Consider the following 20,277-nt stretch of genomic DNA (forward strand, 5'->3'; position numbering starts at 1 on the left):
CCATGAGCACATGAGACCTGTCCACTGCTCTCTATACTGGCTTCCTGTAGAATATCAACTCAAGTTCAAAGTTGTGAAGGTCTTATCTTCAGGATGTTCAATGGCCTCCACCCCGCATATCATCACCAAAAGCTCCAGGATGAAACCCTTGGTGACTAACTGCATGGCTCTGGAGTGCCATGGACCTTTGTGCCTCGAGGGCAAAGCTTGGCTGTGCAGGTGACAGCTTTCTCTGGGGGCTGGGCTGACACCGTGGGGGGATGGGAGGAAGGACTATTGCAAAACTCCTCATCCTCTGCTCCAAGTGCAAGGTGCACTTCTTCAACCTCCCTTCTCCAATTGCAACACAGAGCCTCATAGAAATTTAAGAAACAGAAACTAGCCCTACACAGTTTACACAGTTCTCCCCTGGGAATAGGAGAAGTGAGAGAGAATAACCACATGTGACAGACATTTAGTGCACTACTGGAAGGCACTCAGACACTACAGCGATGAACCTGTATAAGACAGAATAATCTGATAAGGCGGGGGCCAAAATATTGTGCCAGCAACATATTCCATGTAGACATGACAGGTAGGGATAGGATACAGAGGGACCTAGACAAATTGGAGGATTGGGCCAAAAGAAATCTGATGAGGTTCAACAAGGATAAGTGCAGGGTCCTGCACTTAGGACGGAAGAATCCCATGCACCGCTACAGACTAGGGACCGAATGGCTAGGCAGCAGTTCTGCGGAAAAGGACCTAGGGGTGACAGTGGACGAGAAGTTGGATATGAGTCAACAGTGTGCCCTTGTTGCCAAGAAGGCCAATGGCATTTTGAGATGTATAAGTAGGGGCATTGCCAGCAGATCGAGGGACGTGATCATTCCCCTCTATTCGACATTGGTGAGGCCTCATCTGGAGTACTGTGTCCAGTTTTGTGCCCCACACTACAAGAAGGATGTGGAAAAAATGGAAAGAGTCCAGCGGAGGGCAACAAAAATGATTAGGGGACTGGAACACACGAGTTATGAGGAGAGGCTGAGGGAACTGGGGATGTTTAGTCTTCAGAGAGAAGAATGAGGGGGGATTTGATAGCTGCTTTCAACTACCTGAAAGGGGGTTCCAAAGAGGATGGCTCTAGACTGTTCTCAGTGGTAGCAGATGACAGAACAAGGAGTAATGGTCTGAAGTTGCAGTGGGGGAGATTTAGGTTGGATATTAGGAAAACCTTTTTCACTAGGAGGGTGGTGAAACACTGGAATGCATTACCTAGGGAGGTGGTGGAATCTCCTTCCCTAGAAGTTTTTAAGGTCAGGCTTGACAAAGCCCTGGCTGGGATGATTTAGTCGGGGATCAGTCCTGCTTTGAGCAGGGGATTGGACTAGATGACCTCCTGAGGTCCCTTCCAACCCTGATATTCTATGATTCTATGATTCTATCCAGCTGGAGTGCCTAACCTCCTCATTATAAAACTGCCCATGTTCCACAATCACCAGAGAGCCTCAAAAGCTGGTGCCGGTATTTAGAAATCTCTGCAAGACATTTAGCAAATTACCATATGCTTTTTGTATTTGAATTGATTTAGCTCTTCATGGATTCCTTTCCTCCTTTTCTATTTCCTTTCCTTCGAGTTTTCTTTTCTCCACACCATTCTTGTAGGCTGCAAGGATTCTTGTATTTGCCAGAAGTGCCATACATTCATCTGCCCTCCGTTAAATGTGAGTTATTCCACAGGTTGGCTTCCTAGCCTATGGAGTAACAGTATCAGTGAGATTTGTATGCCTCACATGCAATAAAGGTTGCATATGTTGCATGACATCAGAAGTTTGTTTCAAGATTAAACTATTTTTTGCTTTGTGTACATGGAAAGATCATCAAATGTGAGCCATGTGTTTCCCCTGAGGCATTGTCGGCTACCAGAGCAGTGGAAAATTGTACAGTCTATGAATACCTACTTATCATATAAACCTGCAGACTACCACTATACTATTATACTATATACTATACATACTATTTATGTATCAGTTCTGAGAAAATGGGATGGGGGAGGGCCAGAGGAGCTAGTTCATCTAGTTCTTCATCAGATGGTAAAAGATGTGCATTTTCTCGTTTCTCTCTGCATTGTCTAGTTTCTTGCTATGTTCATTGGCATAAATTAAAGGAGGGGAGAAGGCAGTCACTGCCTTTCTCCCACCTTCCCACACAAAACACCCATGGCTGAAGCATGTAACTTTATATCTATTAACAGAAATAGGTAGAGATGCACTTGAGAGTATAACATCACAGCCTTGAGTCCTCTGTTCTTACGTGAAAAGTGCTGCTGGTTTGATGTTAAGATTGTCCCTGTGAATTTCCCATGTAATCACACATTTTAGGAAATGACCATTTGGGACAGCCTTCATTCACATGCTGTATCACCCTAATGTCACATTACCCTCCTGCTCTTGGAGGCTCCTTACCTCTACAGCGAACTCAATCAATAGCTCTTCCTACACATGTAGACTTTGCTTTCAAATTTTGTGTGCCTACACCTTGAGTATATAGGATTAGTTTTATCATCGCAAACATATCGCACTGTTAATGTTATTCTATAGACTGTGTTACACAGGAAGTAAGACTAGATCATCTCATGGCCCTTTCAAAGACACACATCTTTTCCCTGCTCCAAAAAGCTTGCACTAGTAGTTGCCCAAATTTCTTTCCATGCTGGATGAAATGGGAACTTTTGGAACCACACCGTGGCGGACAGTCCTCTGTAAAATGTGTATGGGATCTGATATAATTAGTCACTTTGTCACATAATAACTTTATTGTAAAGTAAAGGGAAAAATATCAGCCCAGCCTGTTTGGCTTGGAAGTCTGTCTTTGTGTATTTAAAAGTTTTCATTATCTCAAAATAACATCCATCTGTTGTAATTCCATTCTTGACTCATTATTTTATGCAAGTCATGGATGGTAAACTCTAGAATGAACTAATCAGGCTTGCAACTGACAAGTGATTTTAGATGGAAAAATATTTCACTTTAAATGCAGAATGTAATGAATTGCGAGATCCCTATGTCCGCAGAGACTAATGAGATAGTTTGAATACTGTTATCCAAGGCCTCAAACTGCCGAGAATGTGCACAAGTGTATAGGTTCAGTGTCGTTTTTAAAAGAGATTAAACAGGAATGCCAAGTAATTTGTGTCTCGCTGCTTTCTACAAAATGTGTAGCGATTGCAGTCTGTCAGAGTTGCTGAAGACTCTACCAATGGCCATTACAACCTATTTACAAATCACTACCTTTCTTATTTTCCAGATTATTCAGGACAGAATATTTAAGCACATATCACGTAACAGTTTAATATGGAACAAACATCCTGGAGGGTTATTCTTATTGCCACAGTATTCCTCGTATCTGGGAGATTTTCCTTACTACTATGCTAATCTAGGTGAGTGAATCCTTGCTTCTGGACCTCACACATATTGGGGTATTGTTGATTTCTGGATGGTGTGTTGTAAGTGGCTCACCAGAAAATCTAGTTAATGGTATTCTTGTTTATCCTGTCCTCCAAAACAGTGGCTTTCAACCTTTCCAGACTACTGTATCCCTTTCGGGAGTCTAATTTGTCTTGCGTACCCCAAGTTTCACCTCACTTAAAAATTACTTGCTTAAAAATCAGACATAAAAATACAGAAGTGTCACAGCCCCTATTACTGAAAAATTGTTTACATTCTCATTTTACCATATACTTATAAAATAAATCAATTGGAATATAAATATTGTACTTACCTTTCATTGTATAGTATATACAGCAGAATAAACAAGTCATTGTCTATGAAATTTTAGTTTGTACTTCACTAGTGCTTTTTACATGGCCTGTTGTAAAACTAGTTACCCCCGGAAGACCTCTGTGTACCCCCAGGGATATACCTACCCCTGCTTGAGAACCACTGCCCCAAAACACTGCCCCCTGCTAGATGGAATGTCATTGACTGACCTGCATAAATACAGGATATCATGTCACCCCTCTAATAGCTGCCACTTACAAAGAATATTGGAACAAATCCATGTCCTCTCTGCGCTTTCTGGTTATCATTATGTTGCAGATCAGTAGCTGGCAACTTCATGGCAACACTGGTTTGCATTCGTTGCTTAGCTCAGCTTGACAACACTTGGAGACAACAGAAGTTATTCACAAAGAATGGTGGTTGTCTGAGTTGCTTGTCAATAATGATCCAGCCTTACTTCTTTAGAGTCTCTGTTTGGATTCTGATTGAGTGGGAGGAACTGAGAAAGTTTGATCATTGGCTCCTTTATGCAAAGACTGAATGTTGAATTCTGCAAGGGAACATGCCTGCAGCCTCAACAGTCACTGCTTACCAGGGTTCCAGTTCTGGTGCCAGCAGCAAAGGTGTGACAGGCTGCTCAAAGAACCACTGTTACAGTGTAAAAGGAAAAGTTGGACATTGAGTTGTTGTGGAAGAAGAACTAAGAGGATTCAACAACACTTCCAATTAGGGAGGAGAAAGATGACTGTGCCACCAAGGTTGTGGGCCTGGGTGAGGTGGAAGGAGAATGGTATTTGCAGCAGTAGTGAAGGGAGGAAGTATATGAGCTGGTGGAAGGATGACTGGAATCATATATCACAGAGACTTGCAGGCTCACAAGTATGGATGGAGGGGGGATTGTTCTTCAGTGGGCAGGCAGAATAGTTAGTCATCAACTCAGAGATGATAGCTGAAGCTTTGTGTGTGGATGAAGTCGCCCTTGGGAAGGATGTAGAGGAAAAAGGAGAGGACAAAGGACGTGACTTTGAGAGATGCTGAAACAGAGGGGAGAAAGAAGCACCATTGGAGATGTTGATGGAGCTATTGGAGAGGAAGGAAGAGAGCACCAAGAAGCCAGCGTCTGTCAGGAAGTTGAAGGGGGAGGGGGTAATGAGTCGTATCAGTGTCAACAGAGAAATCAGGAAGCATGAAGATGAGGGAAGAAGCCCTTAGGCTTGGCCAGGAGAACTTAACTGATGAACTTGGCAAGGGTAATTTCTGTGGAGCAAAAGGGGAGAAACCCAGATTGCAGGACATCCAGGAGGGAATCAGAGGAAAAGATATCAAAGCAGTGGTTGTAATACAGACAGTGCTTTCAGAGAGCTAGGAAGTTTTATGCAAAGGAGTGCACCCTCTTCTGGAGCATCTGGTACTGTAGCGACAGGATACTGGATGAGATAGATGGTCTGATCCAACATGGTATTTCCTTTGTTCTTAAATGGTCTTTTTTCGTCTCTGATTCTTTGATTTATACTACACAAGGCAACTTGGTCTATATTCAACTTGCATCCATTTTTCATTTTAGGTCTCAAGCCCCCCTCCAAGTTCACTGCCGTTATCCATGCAGTAACTCCCTTGGTTTCCCAATCTCAGCCTGTGCTGAAACTCCTGGTTGCTGTAGCCAAGTCCCAGTACTGTGCACAGGTGAGCCCTGCTGTTTGACTGTCAATCACTTTTGAGCCAAAGCCATCACACAAACAAAACCCCCACTGACTTCAGGTCTTGTCACTCCGCCTTCTCGTTTCAAATTTGCTGTTTTAAACTTTGATCCTCATTGTCTCTGAGATCGCAGAGACCTTAACCAGCATGTGTGGGGAATAAAAACTCTGAACTTTAATAAAAGTGGAAAACAGATGATCACAACTCTGATTTATTTTGGGAAGAAAGGTAAAATAACAGCTTTGCTTTAAGACTAGGGTATATATGATGTAAATAACAAAAAAGTCAATAGGCCTAAAGGCTTATTGTCTGCCTTACCTCCCTTTATCTCAGCAGCATTTGGACTTCTCACTGCCCGGTGATACTATCTCAAGAAGGCAGTAGGACTGCCCTCTACTTCGAAGAGTCCATGAGTGTTTTAGCCTTTAACAAGTGCCCAAGTAAACCAGTGACACCCTTCTGAGTGAGGCTAGAGACTCTCTGGTTTTCTGTTCAGATGGTGTTTGATTGAGGGGATGTAGAATTTATTGTCAGGGTGGGTGAGTAGCTGGGGGATGTTATTTTTATACCAACTTGATATTAATTTGATCATGTTGCCTTTTTTGAAACTCCTAAACCAGGGGTTCTCAAACTGGGGGTCGGGACCCCTCAGGGGGTCATGAGGTTATTACATGGGGGGAGGGGCATGAGCTGTCAGCCTCCACCCTAAACCCCGCTTTGCCTCCAGCATTTATAATGGTTTTAAACATATAAAAAAGTGTTTTCAATTTATAAGGGGGGGGTCGCACTTAGAGGCTTTCTATGTGAAAGGGGTCACCAGTTCAAAAGTTTGAGAACCACTGTCCTAAATTGAATCCATTTGGTGCTCAGGGTCCTCCAGGCTTGAATGCTACAGGCATAAGTATACCCATGTGTGTCTAACACCATAGGTCAATCTTCCTTTCAGATCATTGTTTTATGGAATTGTGATAAACCCCTCCCAGCCAAACACCGCTGGCCTGCCACTCCTGTGCCTGTCATAGTCATTGAAGGGGAAAGCAAGGTAGGTGGAGAGAATAACTGTCAAAGATTGCAAGCATGGTGCAATGGGACTGGGTACTTACTTCTCCAGCTGGCGAATGTTTAGTGGTGAGCAGGTGGGTGATGCCCCTTCCTTTATCACTGCCTTTTGTACCAATCTGATTGCAGACTCATCATTCTAATGAAAGTTCAGTGCGTGAAATTTTGTCCTTTCATCACATGTCAGCTGTTGATCAAGGTGGCAATCAATACTGCTAGTCTGAGAATGGCATAAGGGACTGAATTTTCAAATGTGGCCACCTAGAGAGGAGGTGCTAATCTTGCATGCCTGTCAGCAGGCAGGAGCATTAAATTAATAATGCTCCCAAATGCTAGTCTGAGCGTTCTGATGCAGGATTTGAGGACCCTTCATCTGTGTTCAGATTTGGAAATTAGGCTCCCAGAGAAATTGGCAAGTGTGTTCTCCAGCAACTTGTGAGAAATAGCTGCTTTTATGGCTTGTATGGCTGTCAACAAGGACATTAGGGTGCTCACAAGGAGAGCGTGGGGAGATATGCACAGCCTGGGAACCGAGTGGGATCCAAGCACAGTTGACTGGTCAAGAGAAGACAGCAAAGGGGGAGAGAAAAAAAATTCTGCCATTGGGCCAGGTACTCTGATGCCCTCCCCTGTGCGTAGTCACAGGCGCAAGTGCAAAGTGGGGGTAAAATGTTACCAAGTGAGAATAGTGGCATTTTGTGCCTGCTTTGCACTCATGCCAATGATACACCCAGAGCATTGGCATGGAGTAGAGAATCAGGCCCATTCTTCATCATCTCTCTTTAATGCCAATGCTGGAAGTCAGAGCCGAGGCATCCGAGTTGGGCCAGTCTGTGATTTTTATCATCTTTCTCTTCCCCTGAATTCACAGTGGGACGTTTTAGCTGCTTTGGGTGTAAAATCCTATTGTGAATTTTTATGCCTTGTCTTCGCTCTTTTCCCCAGTAGGCTTAACAAGGGGAAAGTCAGGGCACTGCTAAGCTGACAGCTAATAGTTCTGCCTTAGTCACAGGACATGTAAACAGGGTCAAGAGAATTGCTGCATGGCTAAGAGAGGCTGCTGCTGCTTGGGGATTTCTGAGCATTGCAAACATTATGGACTTTTCCCCTCTATTTTCATACTTTGTGAATTGCCTGGGGCTGGGGAGTGGGGTTTGGGGAGACCACCCAGGCCAGTTCTAAGCATATGAAGAAACTGTCCTGGGAGCTGTTTAATTTACAAACCTATCTCCTAAGTTCCCAAAAATGTGTTTATGGTGGACAGTCTCTCCTTTCTAATATCACATCACGTACCAAATGGCTTCTGAAACAGAAAAGCTTTTTGTTTTCACAAGTCTTGCTGAGCTGCTCCGTGCACTCCAAAGGTCTAACAAAGGACTTAATTTTCATAGTTGGCATTTCTCTAGGGCCTTCCATCCAAGGATCCCAAAGCACTTTAAGCCTCATAACACTACTGTGAAACAGAGAAGCATTATTGCACCCATTTTACAGCTGGCTCATCTTGGATACAGATAAAAGATAAAAATTAGTGGCTAGTCCAAGCTCACATAGTAAGTGTGTAAAAGAGTCAGAAACAGAACTCTGATTTCCTGACTTCTTCTGTTCTTTCACTATACGAACAGTGTAAATATTTAATTGCATGGGATTGTCGTTCCCCTCTTCCCCCTGATTGAATTATTTTTCTTCATATATTAGTGCCAATTAGAAATCCTCTACGGAAACCAATCTTCTCTCTTTTACTTTCTGTACTGGTTTCCCGCTGAACACAGAGCCAAATTTGAACTCTGTTCTGTTATTGATAGCCCTCCACAGGAATAACTATGGCTACCTATCAGACTATCCTTTCCTCCGCAATCATGACCTCAATGACAGCTAAGTTCCACCCAAACAGTGACAGTTGTGTAGAAGACAGAGCTTTCACAGGAACTAGCCCAGGACTGTGGAACTCACTTCCACATGAGCTCACTATCAGCTTTCACAGCTAAGTGCAAAACTCATTTCTTCATCTTAGTTTTTACTCGATGATTTCTTCACATACAATGCGGCTCAATAATGCTTTATTGGCATGACAAGCTGTACAAGTGTTGCCAAAGTATAATAAAGAGACAGGCCCCGCGGGTTTTTGTTAGAGTTAGGCACATACAATATACCCTCTCTCTCTCTCTCTCTCTCTCTCTCTCTCTCACACACACACACACAGTCTATAAACTAATCAAGCAATTTTTCCTACAGGCTGGAAAAGGAGCGGGGGAGAGAGAATGCGTGTGTAGTGTTCTTATATCCATTTTTCAGTACTCAAAAGAAGCTTAGATCTCATTGGTAATGCAGACCAAAAATTACCTAAATAGATTCCCCTTTTTTGTTGTCATCTTCTTTTTTCCTCCTCTCGCATCTAGTTCCCATTACACTGAGACATATCCCAGGTTAGCATAAAAACATGATCTACACACCAATTTTATACCTGTATAATGCCTACTGTGGATGCAGTTATACCCGTATAAAAATGCCTTATTACCTCTATAGCTTATTCTCCTTCCCATACAGGAATAGCTATACCTGTATAAACACTTTTATACCAGTATAATTGCATCCACACATGGAGGGTCATACCGCTTCAACTATACCATTACAGTTAAATCTGTACAACTTTTGTGTGTAGACAAGGTCTGGGATGCAAGGTGGGGTCATTAGCTTGCCAACAGAATGGCTCTATCAAAGGTGCAAGGTCTCTCTGAGCACTTCATTTTAGAGTGGAATGGAGTGGGAGAGAGGGGGAGGTGAGGGACAACTCTAGCTGCCAGACAGGTGTCAGCCATGAAGAACCTTACATCTGTCTAATTCTCAGCAGATGCAGTTACAGTCTGGGTTTTGGAGGAAGGCAGCCTGCTCAAGAGAGACAGATCTGCTCAGAAATTAATTCCTCAGGTACAAGGTATAAGCTGACTGCTGGGCTGATGGAAAATGACAGCCTTTCACCCTTGAGCTGAGAAATCCTTCCTATCAGATAAAGATGTACGATGTGCCACAGACGAAATAAGAATGAAGAGTAAAATAGAATATGCAGAAGGGTTATTTTCCCCTTCCCTTGGAAATGAGTGTCTCAAGTTATTTCCCTCTCCCCTCTCTCTTTGAAACCCACAGGTTATGAGCAGTCGCTTCCTACCTTATGACAACATAATCACAGATGCTGTGCTAAGCCTTGACGAGGACACCGTGCTTTCAACCACCGAGGTAAGACCCATCCTCTTGAAATCTCTCTGGCTTTTCCAGCCTGATGCCCACCCTTGTTCTTTGGACCTGTTTGCCAGAGTGTGTGTCTTTATAATATTTCCCGCTCACACCCCAGGCTTAATGTATTGCATTTGTCTCAAAAATCTTGCCGCCACCTGCCAGCAGGAGAGGATTTTTTCATGGTTAATTGGCATCGTTAGCATGTGGTTCTTCCCTTCTTTATCATTTTAGTACCATAGGCAGGTGTGGACAGCTAACAGCAGTCTGTTTTAGCATTACCTTTCCGCTGTGCTGATTGTGGTTCCTCCCTTTCCCACACATTAGCTTCAACGATGGGACATTATTTCTGCTTCAAAGGCAGTATTTCTGCCTGGGTACAAGTGTTTTGATTTTCTCCTCCACACACACAATACGCTAACAGTATCACTGTACCGTAGAGCTAGAGATACATGATGGTTGAGACATTCCGGCATTTGTGCCCAAAGCAAGATTGCACTAAAAAAAAAAAAAAGGAGAGAAAGGAAAGATTCTGTAAAAAACCAATTTTTACAACTGGGATGAGTATTGATTTCTGGAACCTTGTCCTGAAAACCACAGAGGAGACTAATGACTGTTTATATAGAAGCACAATACATAGGAAATACATTATTAATGGTGGCTATTGAAAAGCTTAGAGACTTGATTTTCTTCTCAGTCTTCTATTCCTTTCCCCCTCCTTCATCATATCCAGAACCATTTCTTTCTCCCCACTTCGCCCCACAATGCTGCTCTTACTATTGTCAATAGTCGTAGCCCTTTAGATGATCCCATTACACCTTACGTTAGGGCAGGTATGCCCAAGTTTTGCCAGACTGAGTATTGCATTGGCAGCTTGCTATAAGCCCTAAGACCACACATAATTTACCTCAGAGACTCTCCTTGCCAGTATGGAACTACTAGTCCCAGCATTCAGCCCTTCAGCTGATCCACGGTAGTCCCCATGTGCTGCACTGTGTATTGTAGAAGAGGGCAGCATTGGCCCTCAGGCCACACCTGGGCCATTCCTGCCAGATTGGGAAGAACGCAGCCTCTGTGAGATAACATGGGCAAAGTCCAGAGTTCTCCAAGGAAGACTCCTTGCACTGGCCCGCGGCTCAAGACAAGGTGAAATCCCAGCCCTGTTGAAGTCAATGGCAAAACTTTGATTTTGTTTGGGGCCAGGATTTTACCCAGAGTCTCCTGCAAGGTACTACAGGAGCCCACTTTGTTATTCCCATCATTTCCCCCCACCACACACACACATTTTAGTGGTTGTAATCTTAGTCATTACACCCTTTTTTTGGTTACACAAAGCAAATAATGGGCAACTTTTTTTTCACTGAATTTGGCCCCTTTTTATGTTAAAGAGGTGGCAGAATTTTAATGTTTGTTTGTTTTGTGAAATGAATTGTGAATTTCTTCGTAGCATTTTCACTGCTCTGAGTAATTTGCTGCAAATATTCAAAATAGTGTGTGTCTGTCTGTGTGTGTTAGCGCCGTACATCAGTTGGGCCCTCGTCCTGCAATGGGAAATATGTGGGCAGGCCTCTGAGCCTAGGTAGAACCCCATCCACTTCAGTGGGACTGCACGTGGGGGCAGGGACTTACTACATAGTTTTCTTTTTTGGACCAGGGCCTTGATATTGCTTCTGTTCCCTGACTGGATGGCTGATGTAAATAAACCTAAACTGCATTTCAAACGTAGTTGAATTGTTGAGTTCAGAATTCCCTTTCAGCTAACATTTGCACTTAAAATCCACTTTTCACAAGTGTTCATCCTAGGGAAAGCAAACAAAAAAATTCCCAAGCACGGTCAAGCTGACATTTCAAGTGTGAATGAATATTCACCAAACACGTTCTCCACTCTTTGCTCAGCTCTAGTGTTAATAAAGGTTTTTCGTTCATAATGAAATGAAGCGTAATGTCTATTGTTTTCATTTCCAAGGGTAGCAGCCCAAAAGTGCTGCTTGGAGGGATATTTGTATGGGAAGCAATTAGAAATCAGTATGGGTTGGGAATGATACAGGGATTGAAGTGACTCGTTGCTTTTCCCGCTGATCAGCTGAGTGGTAATGCTGCTTAAAATTATCTAGGACAAGGAGTGTTTTAAGGGGATAAACTGTGGCTCATCTTCTCCTAGGGAGCTCAGCTTGTTTTAATGCTTCTGTCTATTACAAGGACAGATATTAAAACAATACATGAGCGAGGACATGAGCTGGGTTAGTAGTAGTAGTCGGTACTTGTAGATGGTTTATTTTTGTTTTTCTTAACCTGAGATTCTCAAACTCATCTAAAGAAAACAGATGTCAGGTTTTACAGGAAAGGGCCTTAAGATCAACGTTAGTACTTTGATGTGTTAGTTCAGATCTCATCCAAATCATTATCACAAGAATTAACTACTTTAGCTGCATTGGCTTTCCATTTGATTCAAGTTCCTGCAAACAACATGAAAGAATAGATTATGCCTCTAACTGCATGTACCAATACGTTTGTGTCTCTTCTCTTTCACACAATAATTTGTAAATGAAAAAGCTCTGGCAATAATTACAAGGAAATGTAACTGTTGTAAGAGAAGTGTTACTGTGTTAAAGATGAAATATCTGTGACTCCTTAACAGCACAAACGTGAAACTCTGGTCATGTTTGCTGAAAGGTTCATTGAGAGGATTTTTGAGCAAAGTTTTGTCTGAGTCTTGGTCAGGGGTGGGCAAACTGGCCTCTCAGGGCTTTGGATCCGGCCTGCGGGATTGCCACCCCCATGGTGCCATGGGGCTAAAGCACGCTCCCTGCCTGCCCTGGCCCTGTGCCGCTCCCGGAAGCGGCCAAAACCACGTCCCCTCCAAAACCACGTCCCGGGGGGGAAGCTTGGGGGGCAGAGAGCTCTGCGTGCTACCCTCGCCTGCAGGCACTTCCCCCCGTAGCTCCCAGTGGCCAGGAACGGGGAACCACGGCCAATGGGAGCTTCGGGGGAGGTATCCGCAGGCAAGGGGCAGCAGGGTCATGCTGTGTGCTGCTGCCACCCCGGAGCGACTCAAGGTAAGTGGTGCCAGGTCAGGGCCTGCACCCCGAACCCTACCTACACCCCGCACCCCAACCCCCCTCCCTGAACCCCCTGCCGCACCCCTCCTGCACCCAACCCCCTGCCCTGAGTCCCTTCCTCTGCACCCCAACCCCCTACCCCAGCCCTACATTCATGGGCCCTGCATGCAATTTCCCCACCCAGATGTGACCCTCCGGCCAAAAAGTTTGCCCACCCTTGGTCTAGGCTGAAGTTCAGGTATCAGTGTGGAACTGAGGTGTAGCTCTCAGTAGCTTTGCATGGTTTTGGCCTCGGTATTTATAGTTGGTTTTTGCTCCCCTTCTTTTTCTTGATGGGCTTCCCGAACTCCTGCAACCCCTTTTTTGTCCTCACAGGTTGGGATATTAAAGAGAAATTAGCAATGTTGCCAGCTCTCACAATTTTATCATGAAGCTGCTGATAAAGTATGTTTCATAAAGCCCCAGTTCCTGGAGTCATGTTAACTACATGAGAATCTCATCCATTTTTAGTAAGTTTCTGCCCCTCATGGCTGCAAAGAAAAACTTAAAAACATGACGCAAGTATATCGTAAAAGCTGAAAAGCCAGAAGGAAAATAGATAGAACCCCACATTTATTATTTAAAATAAAAACCACCGTGATTTTTGAGCGAATCTCATTGTGTTTGGAGGACCTGACGTATGATTTTAAAATGCTTCGGGTTGATAACATTGAATTCATGCTCAGAGTATAGATGAGCTGCTTAAAGGTGCAGGATGAGGGGATATGCTATAGAATAGAACAGGGGTGGCCAAGCTGTGGCTCGTGAGCTGCATGCGGCTCTTTTACAGTTAAAGTGGTCTCTTGACGCCCTCCATACTCTCCCCATTCTCGGCCTACCAGACTGTTTGCGGGAGCTCGGGGCTTCTGCCCTGCAGCGGCATGGTGGGACAAGGAGCTTTTGCCCTGCAGTGGGGTGGAGGGGATGGGAGCCTTCTGCCCAGCAGGCAGGGGCGCTGGAATAATTTTTATAGTGAGGCTGCTGAGAGTCATTTAACCAAACTATAAACCCTGTATATAATTGAAACCACTTCAAGCAGGGGGTGGGGTAGCACCCCCCAAACTCCTAGTTCCAGCACTTATGCCAGCAGGGAGGGGGGTCTTGGGACTTCAGTGCCACAGAAGGTGCCTGCCAGGGGTCGTGGGGCTGAAGCCCAGAGCCCCGGCAGGTGCGCCCCACAGGTCTGAAGCCCTGAGACGCCCTGACTCTGCAGGGCAAAAGCCCTCAGCCCCACCACCTTGCTGCAGGGCTGAAGCCCCGAGGCCTGGCAGTGGCGCCCTGGCTCTCGAACTTCTGAAGATTGTCGTATGCAGTAAGTTTGGCCATCCCTGGCATAGAAGTATAAATTCACACACACACATACCATTCTGTTTGGAAAGGTTTGAATTGTAAAGGGCATGCCTGCAAAATGTTAATGTAATGCTGCAGTGCTCTAGAGTTTCTTTAACAGAAAAAATTAAAATGTGCATAATTATAGGGCAAAATGTCAAGCAGTCACTTTAATTTACTGATGAATACACCGAATTAATGTTTTGCAACAGTTTGAAGATTTTGAATTATGAATTAGCGGCAAGATAATATTTTGTTTTGTTGACAATTACTGAAACAGTTTGATTATTCATTTGGCATGTGTCTTTGCCTGCAGGTGGATTTTGCATTTACAGTATGGCAGAGTTTTCCGGAGAGGATTGTAGGGTACCCCGCTCGCAGTCACTTTTGGGATAATACTAAGGAGAGATGGGGCTATACATCCAAATGGACTAATGACTATTCCATGGTATTGACAGGAGCTGCTATTTACCACAAGTAAGAAACCAAAGCATCTTTGTCTTTATTATTATTTTATTTTTTATTTATTTATTTGATTAAAGGTGGTGAATAAATTTGTTCCTGACCGAAAGACGGAATGAAAATCTTATCATTCCCGCCCCCCCAAAAAGGAACTCTTGTCTCCCCTCCAAAAAAAAGGGGCGGGGGGTCCTATTGGAAACATAGGTAGAGAATAGATGGAGCTCTCCTCTGTTTATAGGGTAATGATTTAAATTCCCAGTTTGGCTCTGGGGATCTGGTAATCATAACTGTGTTCCCTGGATCTCTTTTGAAGTCACTTGTATTTTGAGGAAGTCTAACTGCTCTTTTTAATATCAGGAATTATGCCCTTCAAAGAAGCCCCAAATTTATTAAACTCCTGGGCCAAATGGCTTGTAGTGCAGAGGAGTGAAGATTGCTGCCCGACTGACTCTGGGTTTGTGGTAGCTGACTGTCATGGCTAACTCTTCCAGCCACACTTGAATCTTTAGTGTCATGACACCTTTGCAGTTCAGGCACAGTATATTGGAGAGAATTCACATCACTGACACTTCAGTAGAGCAGGGTAGATAGGAGGCCTCTCTTAGCCTTTAATAAAGTCATATTATGCTGCTGTATCTGATCCACTCCCCACAAAGGAGGAAGTAGGCACCGGTTAAAGAGGGATCTAGATTTATTTAGGTCCACAACAAAATCATCTGAACTGCAGTTGTGAGGGCCTTATTAGGCCATATTCCATTTTCTCTCCAACCACACCTGCTGATTTTTCTTGCCTCCGCATGCTCTTCCTTACAGTTACCCACCTTGGCTACGACAATGCACATGGGCTAGTCCGAATTCTAGTCTTGCATTATCTTGCTTAAGATTTAAAGTCAACCCTGTCTCTCTCCCACTAATTGTAAAAGGCCCAGTGGAGTTTTTAATTCTTGTATCCCTAATAGCTTAGTTTCATGGTATCATCCTGCTTTTTCCTCCCCACTTTTCTGGTTTGATGGTTTGAGGCAACAAAGGTCCCATGGTGTGCCCCTGGTCACACAGTGAGTTAGGGCCTCAACTGGGATTGAAATCCTGTGGTGTCCATGTGCCTCAGTAAGGCAAAGACTTGCATTAATGCCCCTGTTGTTGGCTTTCTAGATATTATCACTACCTGTACACTCATTACCTGCCTGCCAGCCTGAAGAATATGGTGGACCAACTGGCCAATTGTGAGGACATTCTAATGAATTTTTTGGTATCTGCTGTGACAAAACTGCCTCCAATCAAAGTAACACAGAAAAAACAGTATAAGGAGACCATGATGGGGCAGGTATGTGTCTAGAGCATGTTTGATCCTTTGAGTAGTCTTGGTAAAATCACTTTTCGCTTCCAGACCAGACACATTTTGTAGGAAACCTCTGGGCTGAATGAAATTCTGCTTAATTTTTCATGATTCCTTGTTTGATAAAATCATAAATGGAGCTGGGAATATTTTTAATGAACCGAAGGAAAATCCAACAATAGAGATAGCAAATATCTGCCTGTGGAATGCAACATTGTCTCCCTCATTTTCCCATATTGTTTTATTTATTCATGGTGATGTAAAACTCATGCAACAGATTCCATGACAGCTGAATTTCAGTTAAGAGAATTATCTAATTAATAGTTTAGGTGCAAGCCTATTGTGCTGTTCTAAAAGGTTTTTTTTTTAATGATTATTAATTAATGTAATGTACAGAGAAATCTCTGTGCTATTTAAAAATAATACCGCATTCTCAATGTGACTGGAGCAGTGTTTTTAAACTGGGTCACAACAGATGTAATTTGTTATTTTCAAATGTTTATTTTAAGTTGCTTCATTAAGGAGATAAGGAAGAACCATCCACATGCTGTTATATTTGTCTCACTGCTGACACAATATGCTCAGTAGCCTCTGTAGTTCCTAGGCAAATTATTTATTTTAGAATTAGTTTTCATAGTGAGCAGATTTGCCTTTTCTAGCTACTAGTTAAGGATCCTGCCCCCTGAAAAGAATACCTTTTATAACACAGAAACTTGGCAAGCATGGCGTTCTACTGTTCTTGCGTAAGTGAGTCGTGGGAGTAGAGGACACAGTGCGCCCCCAGCATACCTGTGCAGGTGGCAGCCCATGGCCAGTGCTGCTGCTGTGTTGTAGGGAAGAAAGGAGACCAGCAGTGCCATAGATACTGCACACCAAAGAGAAAGGTGGGAGTTGGATGAGGGCATCACGATGGCTCCAATTGACAGTACTAACAATTCAGTGATCTGGTGCCACAGGTACCACTGGTTGGTGTGTTCACTGAAGCACCCAGAAGAGGGCCTTACATGGCCAAAATGCCTCCGTCTGCACCATTCAGAAGGTACCTTCCGCTACCCATTTGAGTTCCACTGGTCCACAGAGCTGTACTCTGGCTCTTCAGTTCAGACTACACACAGGCTTGCCTTTGCAGGAGATGGTAATGTAAACGAAAAATGAGTTACAATTGTCTTCCTAAATCAAGCTGTACCTGTAGCTACAGGGAATTGAATGGTCCATGTTCGTAATCCCTTGAAAAGACAAATAAAAAATTAACATAACAGAACCTTAAGGTTGTGACACCGATTAATAGTCATATGGAAATTCAATGCTAATGGCTGGACGTCTTCTATAATCCGCCAGAGCACACTTTTCCTAGCCTGCCCTGTTGTGATTATGTATAATCAAGTGTCTGGGATTAGTGCACATTAGAATCTACTGTTCGAGTTAAAATGGCCAGTTTTCCTGACTCTATCGCAGTTTTAACATTTAATGAACAAACTTTGAGTTTACGCTGTTTAAAAAAAAATTGCAGTACACACAAAAGTAAACATACGAGAGATGGCACAAAATAGATTTTAATGGCACTTTCTGAACACTTATAGTCTGTTGTTTCAAAGACTTGTTTTGGATCGAGTGGGTTCCTACATACAGTGAGGTGCATTATTTTCCCAATGGAGAATAACAACTCCCTCAAAGCTTTTAGGGCCTGATTTTCAGAGGTGCTGAGTACCCATAGCTGCCATGGACCTGAATGGGAGTTGTGGATGATCAGAACCTCTGAAAGTAAGGTTATTAGTATTTTAGGTAAATATGAAATGTGGCTTTCATACTAATTTTGAAAAGTGCTATATTAGCATGGTCTGATGGAATGTAATCATTTCTGTGATTCCAGTTTATTTCCTCTACTTCTCTGTCGAAGTGTATTGTGCTGGCTCCATCCACCAGGCTCTCTGAGCATCTGTAGGGCCTGTTTATTTGTAGGCAATATTCTAAAGCCCTGATCATGCTGACGCACCTGAGTGAGTTTTTGCACTAAGACGTTCCACTGAACTCTCAGACTCGGTGGGAATTACTCGTGCATAAGGGCTGCAGGACTGGGCCCTCAAAATGGATTTTTGACCTGACAAACTATAATGGTGTTACAGTGTTCATCTCTTAGGGCTCAGTCCTGTGAGATGCTCAGTATTCTCCGCTCAAATTGACTCCAACATCGACTCCCAGAATTAGGCGTTTTATGGCCTCCTCCAACTCTCATAGACCTCAGTGAGACTTGGATTGGGCTGTTAGTTTGGGGGGCCCTTGGGCTGTTTTGAAGCTCTTACATGAACACTCTAGCTACTTAAGCTGCCATGTGTGCCCACTGATGACATGCGTTAGAATATAGCTTGGAGGTTGCACAATTACCTCTGACATTTGCACCCCAAATGGCTTTTTTCGTGGGGGAATAATGTTTTATTGTCCGCTATCAAAAATAATCTGGGAATTGGGTTGAAATAGAGAGATTCTAAATAATACGGGAATTGGGTTGAAATAGAGATATGTCTTGACGTATTTCAGAGGATTTATCCCGAGGGTATTTCTGTTCTAAACGAGCCTAATGATCATCATAAACCAAAAGACTTTTAACAGTCACAAAGCCAAGGGCACACAGTGCCAGGGCCGCCCAGAGGATTCAGGGGCCCTGGGGCAAAGCAATTTTAGGGGCCCTTTAATTAATTAAGCGTCTTTTTAAATTTTACTCACCCGGCGGCGCTCCGGGTCTTCGGCGGCATTTTGGCAATGCGTCCTTCACTCACTCCGGGTGTATTTGGCGGCCCTGAAGGACCCGCCGCCGAAATGCCGCCGAAGACCCGGAGCACCGCCCAGTCAGTAAAAACGCTGCCGGGTGAGTAAAAGCGCCGCAGTGGGTGGTGCCTTTTTTGCGATTGCTCCCCCTGTTCACTCCACCTGGCTATGCCACTGGCCCTTCCATAAGAAAAGGTTGCAATACTATAGAATACTATATACTCCTGGGGGCCCCTGCAGGGCCTGGGGCAAATTGCCCCCACCTCTGGGCGGCCCTGCGCAGTGCTTATCATGTTGACCAGTATTGTTTCATTATTTCCTTGTACTCCCCCATCTGTCTGTATCCATCTTGCCTTACACTTAGACTGTAAGCCCCTTGGGGCAGAGACTGTCTTTCTCTTCTGTTTGTAATGTGCCTGGCACAATGGGATCCCTGTCCATGACTCAGGCTCCTAGGCACCACTGCAATACAAATAATAAGTAATAATAAGTTGTCCAGCTGTTACTAAGGTCAGAATTTGGTCCATGTGGCTTGAAATATAGATACCAAGTATCTATTTCTTACCAAATGTCAGCTCTATGTTGAGGTTTTAGAGCCAGGTGATGAGGTGCTGAGATCACCTCACAGCACAGCCTCGGTAACACCTTGTCTCCTGCCATTTACACAGCGTTGTTGACATGATGACTTAGCATTTCCTTTCTCTCCATTCAGACTTCCAGGGCTTCTCGCTGGGCTGACCCAGATCATTTTGCCCAGCGGCAGAGCTGCATGAACACTTTCGCCAGCTGGTTTGGCTATATGCCGCTGATCCATTCTCAGATGAGGCTTGACCCTGTCCTCTTTAAAGATCAGGTCTCCATCCTGAGGAAGAAATATCGAGACATTGAACGACTTTGAGGAGCCCTGCTGAGGGGACTGAACTGTTCTCCATGCCCAGCGCAGATCCACGGACACTTGGAGCCAGACTGTACCGAGGACAAAACCACATGCAAGTGGAAAGCAGAGTTGTGTGGCTCCAAGGAATCATTGTGCTGGACTGCTTCAAACCACCTCACAGGTTTCTGTCGTTCAAGACTAGGTTGTGTACAGTTTCATTATGGAACATTAAATAATTATTTTTGAAATGATTGCTATGCAGGTTAAAACTTTTTTAATGATCAAAAAAAACCCACAACTATTAAAAACAGAGTTCTTTCTTTAATCAAAATGGTGTTGGGTGTGAATATTTCCAAGTTGCCATTCCTTTCTTACAAGCATTCGAAGCTGCCATTGCTTTCTTACAAGCATTTTAATATCATTGCAGGGAAAACCGAATGAGAATTGCAAAATTAAAAGTTCAGCTCTCACAGGTAGAAATTGCAGCAGTTTCAAAAAAAATAAGAAAAAAAATCAAGCACAAACAGGACAGAAATTAAACATTGTTTCACTTAATGCCTTTTTTTTTTTTTGCCCTTTTTTTTTAAAATTTTCTCTTTCACTGCTCAAGTCAATGACAGTAAATGTATCAACCATTCTATTGCGCAGAGGGAAAGCTGAAGAATGTCC

The 20,277-nt window shown here is 43.7% G+C and overlaps 1 protein-coding gene across 1 annotated transcript in view; it reads left to right on the forward strand.

Moving 5' to 3' along the window:
- Positions 1-19,939, forward strand: part of EXT1 (exostosin glycosyltransferase 1) — a 272,278-nt gene extending 252,339 nt beyond the window's left edge. The window contains exons 5-11 of the mRNA XM_048841534.2: positions 3,286-3,418; positions 5,323-5,441; positions 6,403-6,498; positions 9,657-9,746; positions 14,487-14,647; positions 15,785-15,956; positions 19,444-19,939. Of these exons, the coding sequence (XP_048697491.2) occupies positions 3,286-3,418; positions 5,323-5,441; positions 6,403-6,498; positions 9,657-9,746; positions 14,487-14,647; positions 15,785-15,956; positions 19,444-19,629 (957 nt within the window). The 3' untranslated portion in view covers positions 19,630-19,939. The remainder of the gene's footprint in view (positions 1-3,285; positions 3,419-5,322; positions 5,442-6,402; positions 6,499-9,656; positions 9,747-14,486; positions 14,648-15,784; positions 15,957-19,443) is intronic.
- Positions 19,940-20,277: the final 338 nt, after the last annotated feature.

This window comes from Caretta caretta, chromosome 2 (assembly GCF_965140235.1).
Source record: "Caretta caretta isolate rCarCar2 chromosome 2, rCarCar1.hap1, whole genome shotgun sequence".
Lineage (NCBI taxonomy): Eukaryota > Metazoa > Chordata > Testudines > Cheloniidae > Caretta > Caretta caretta.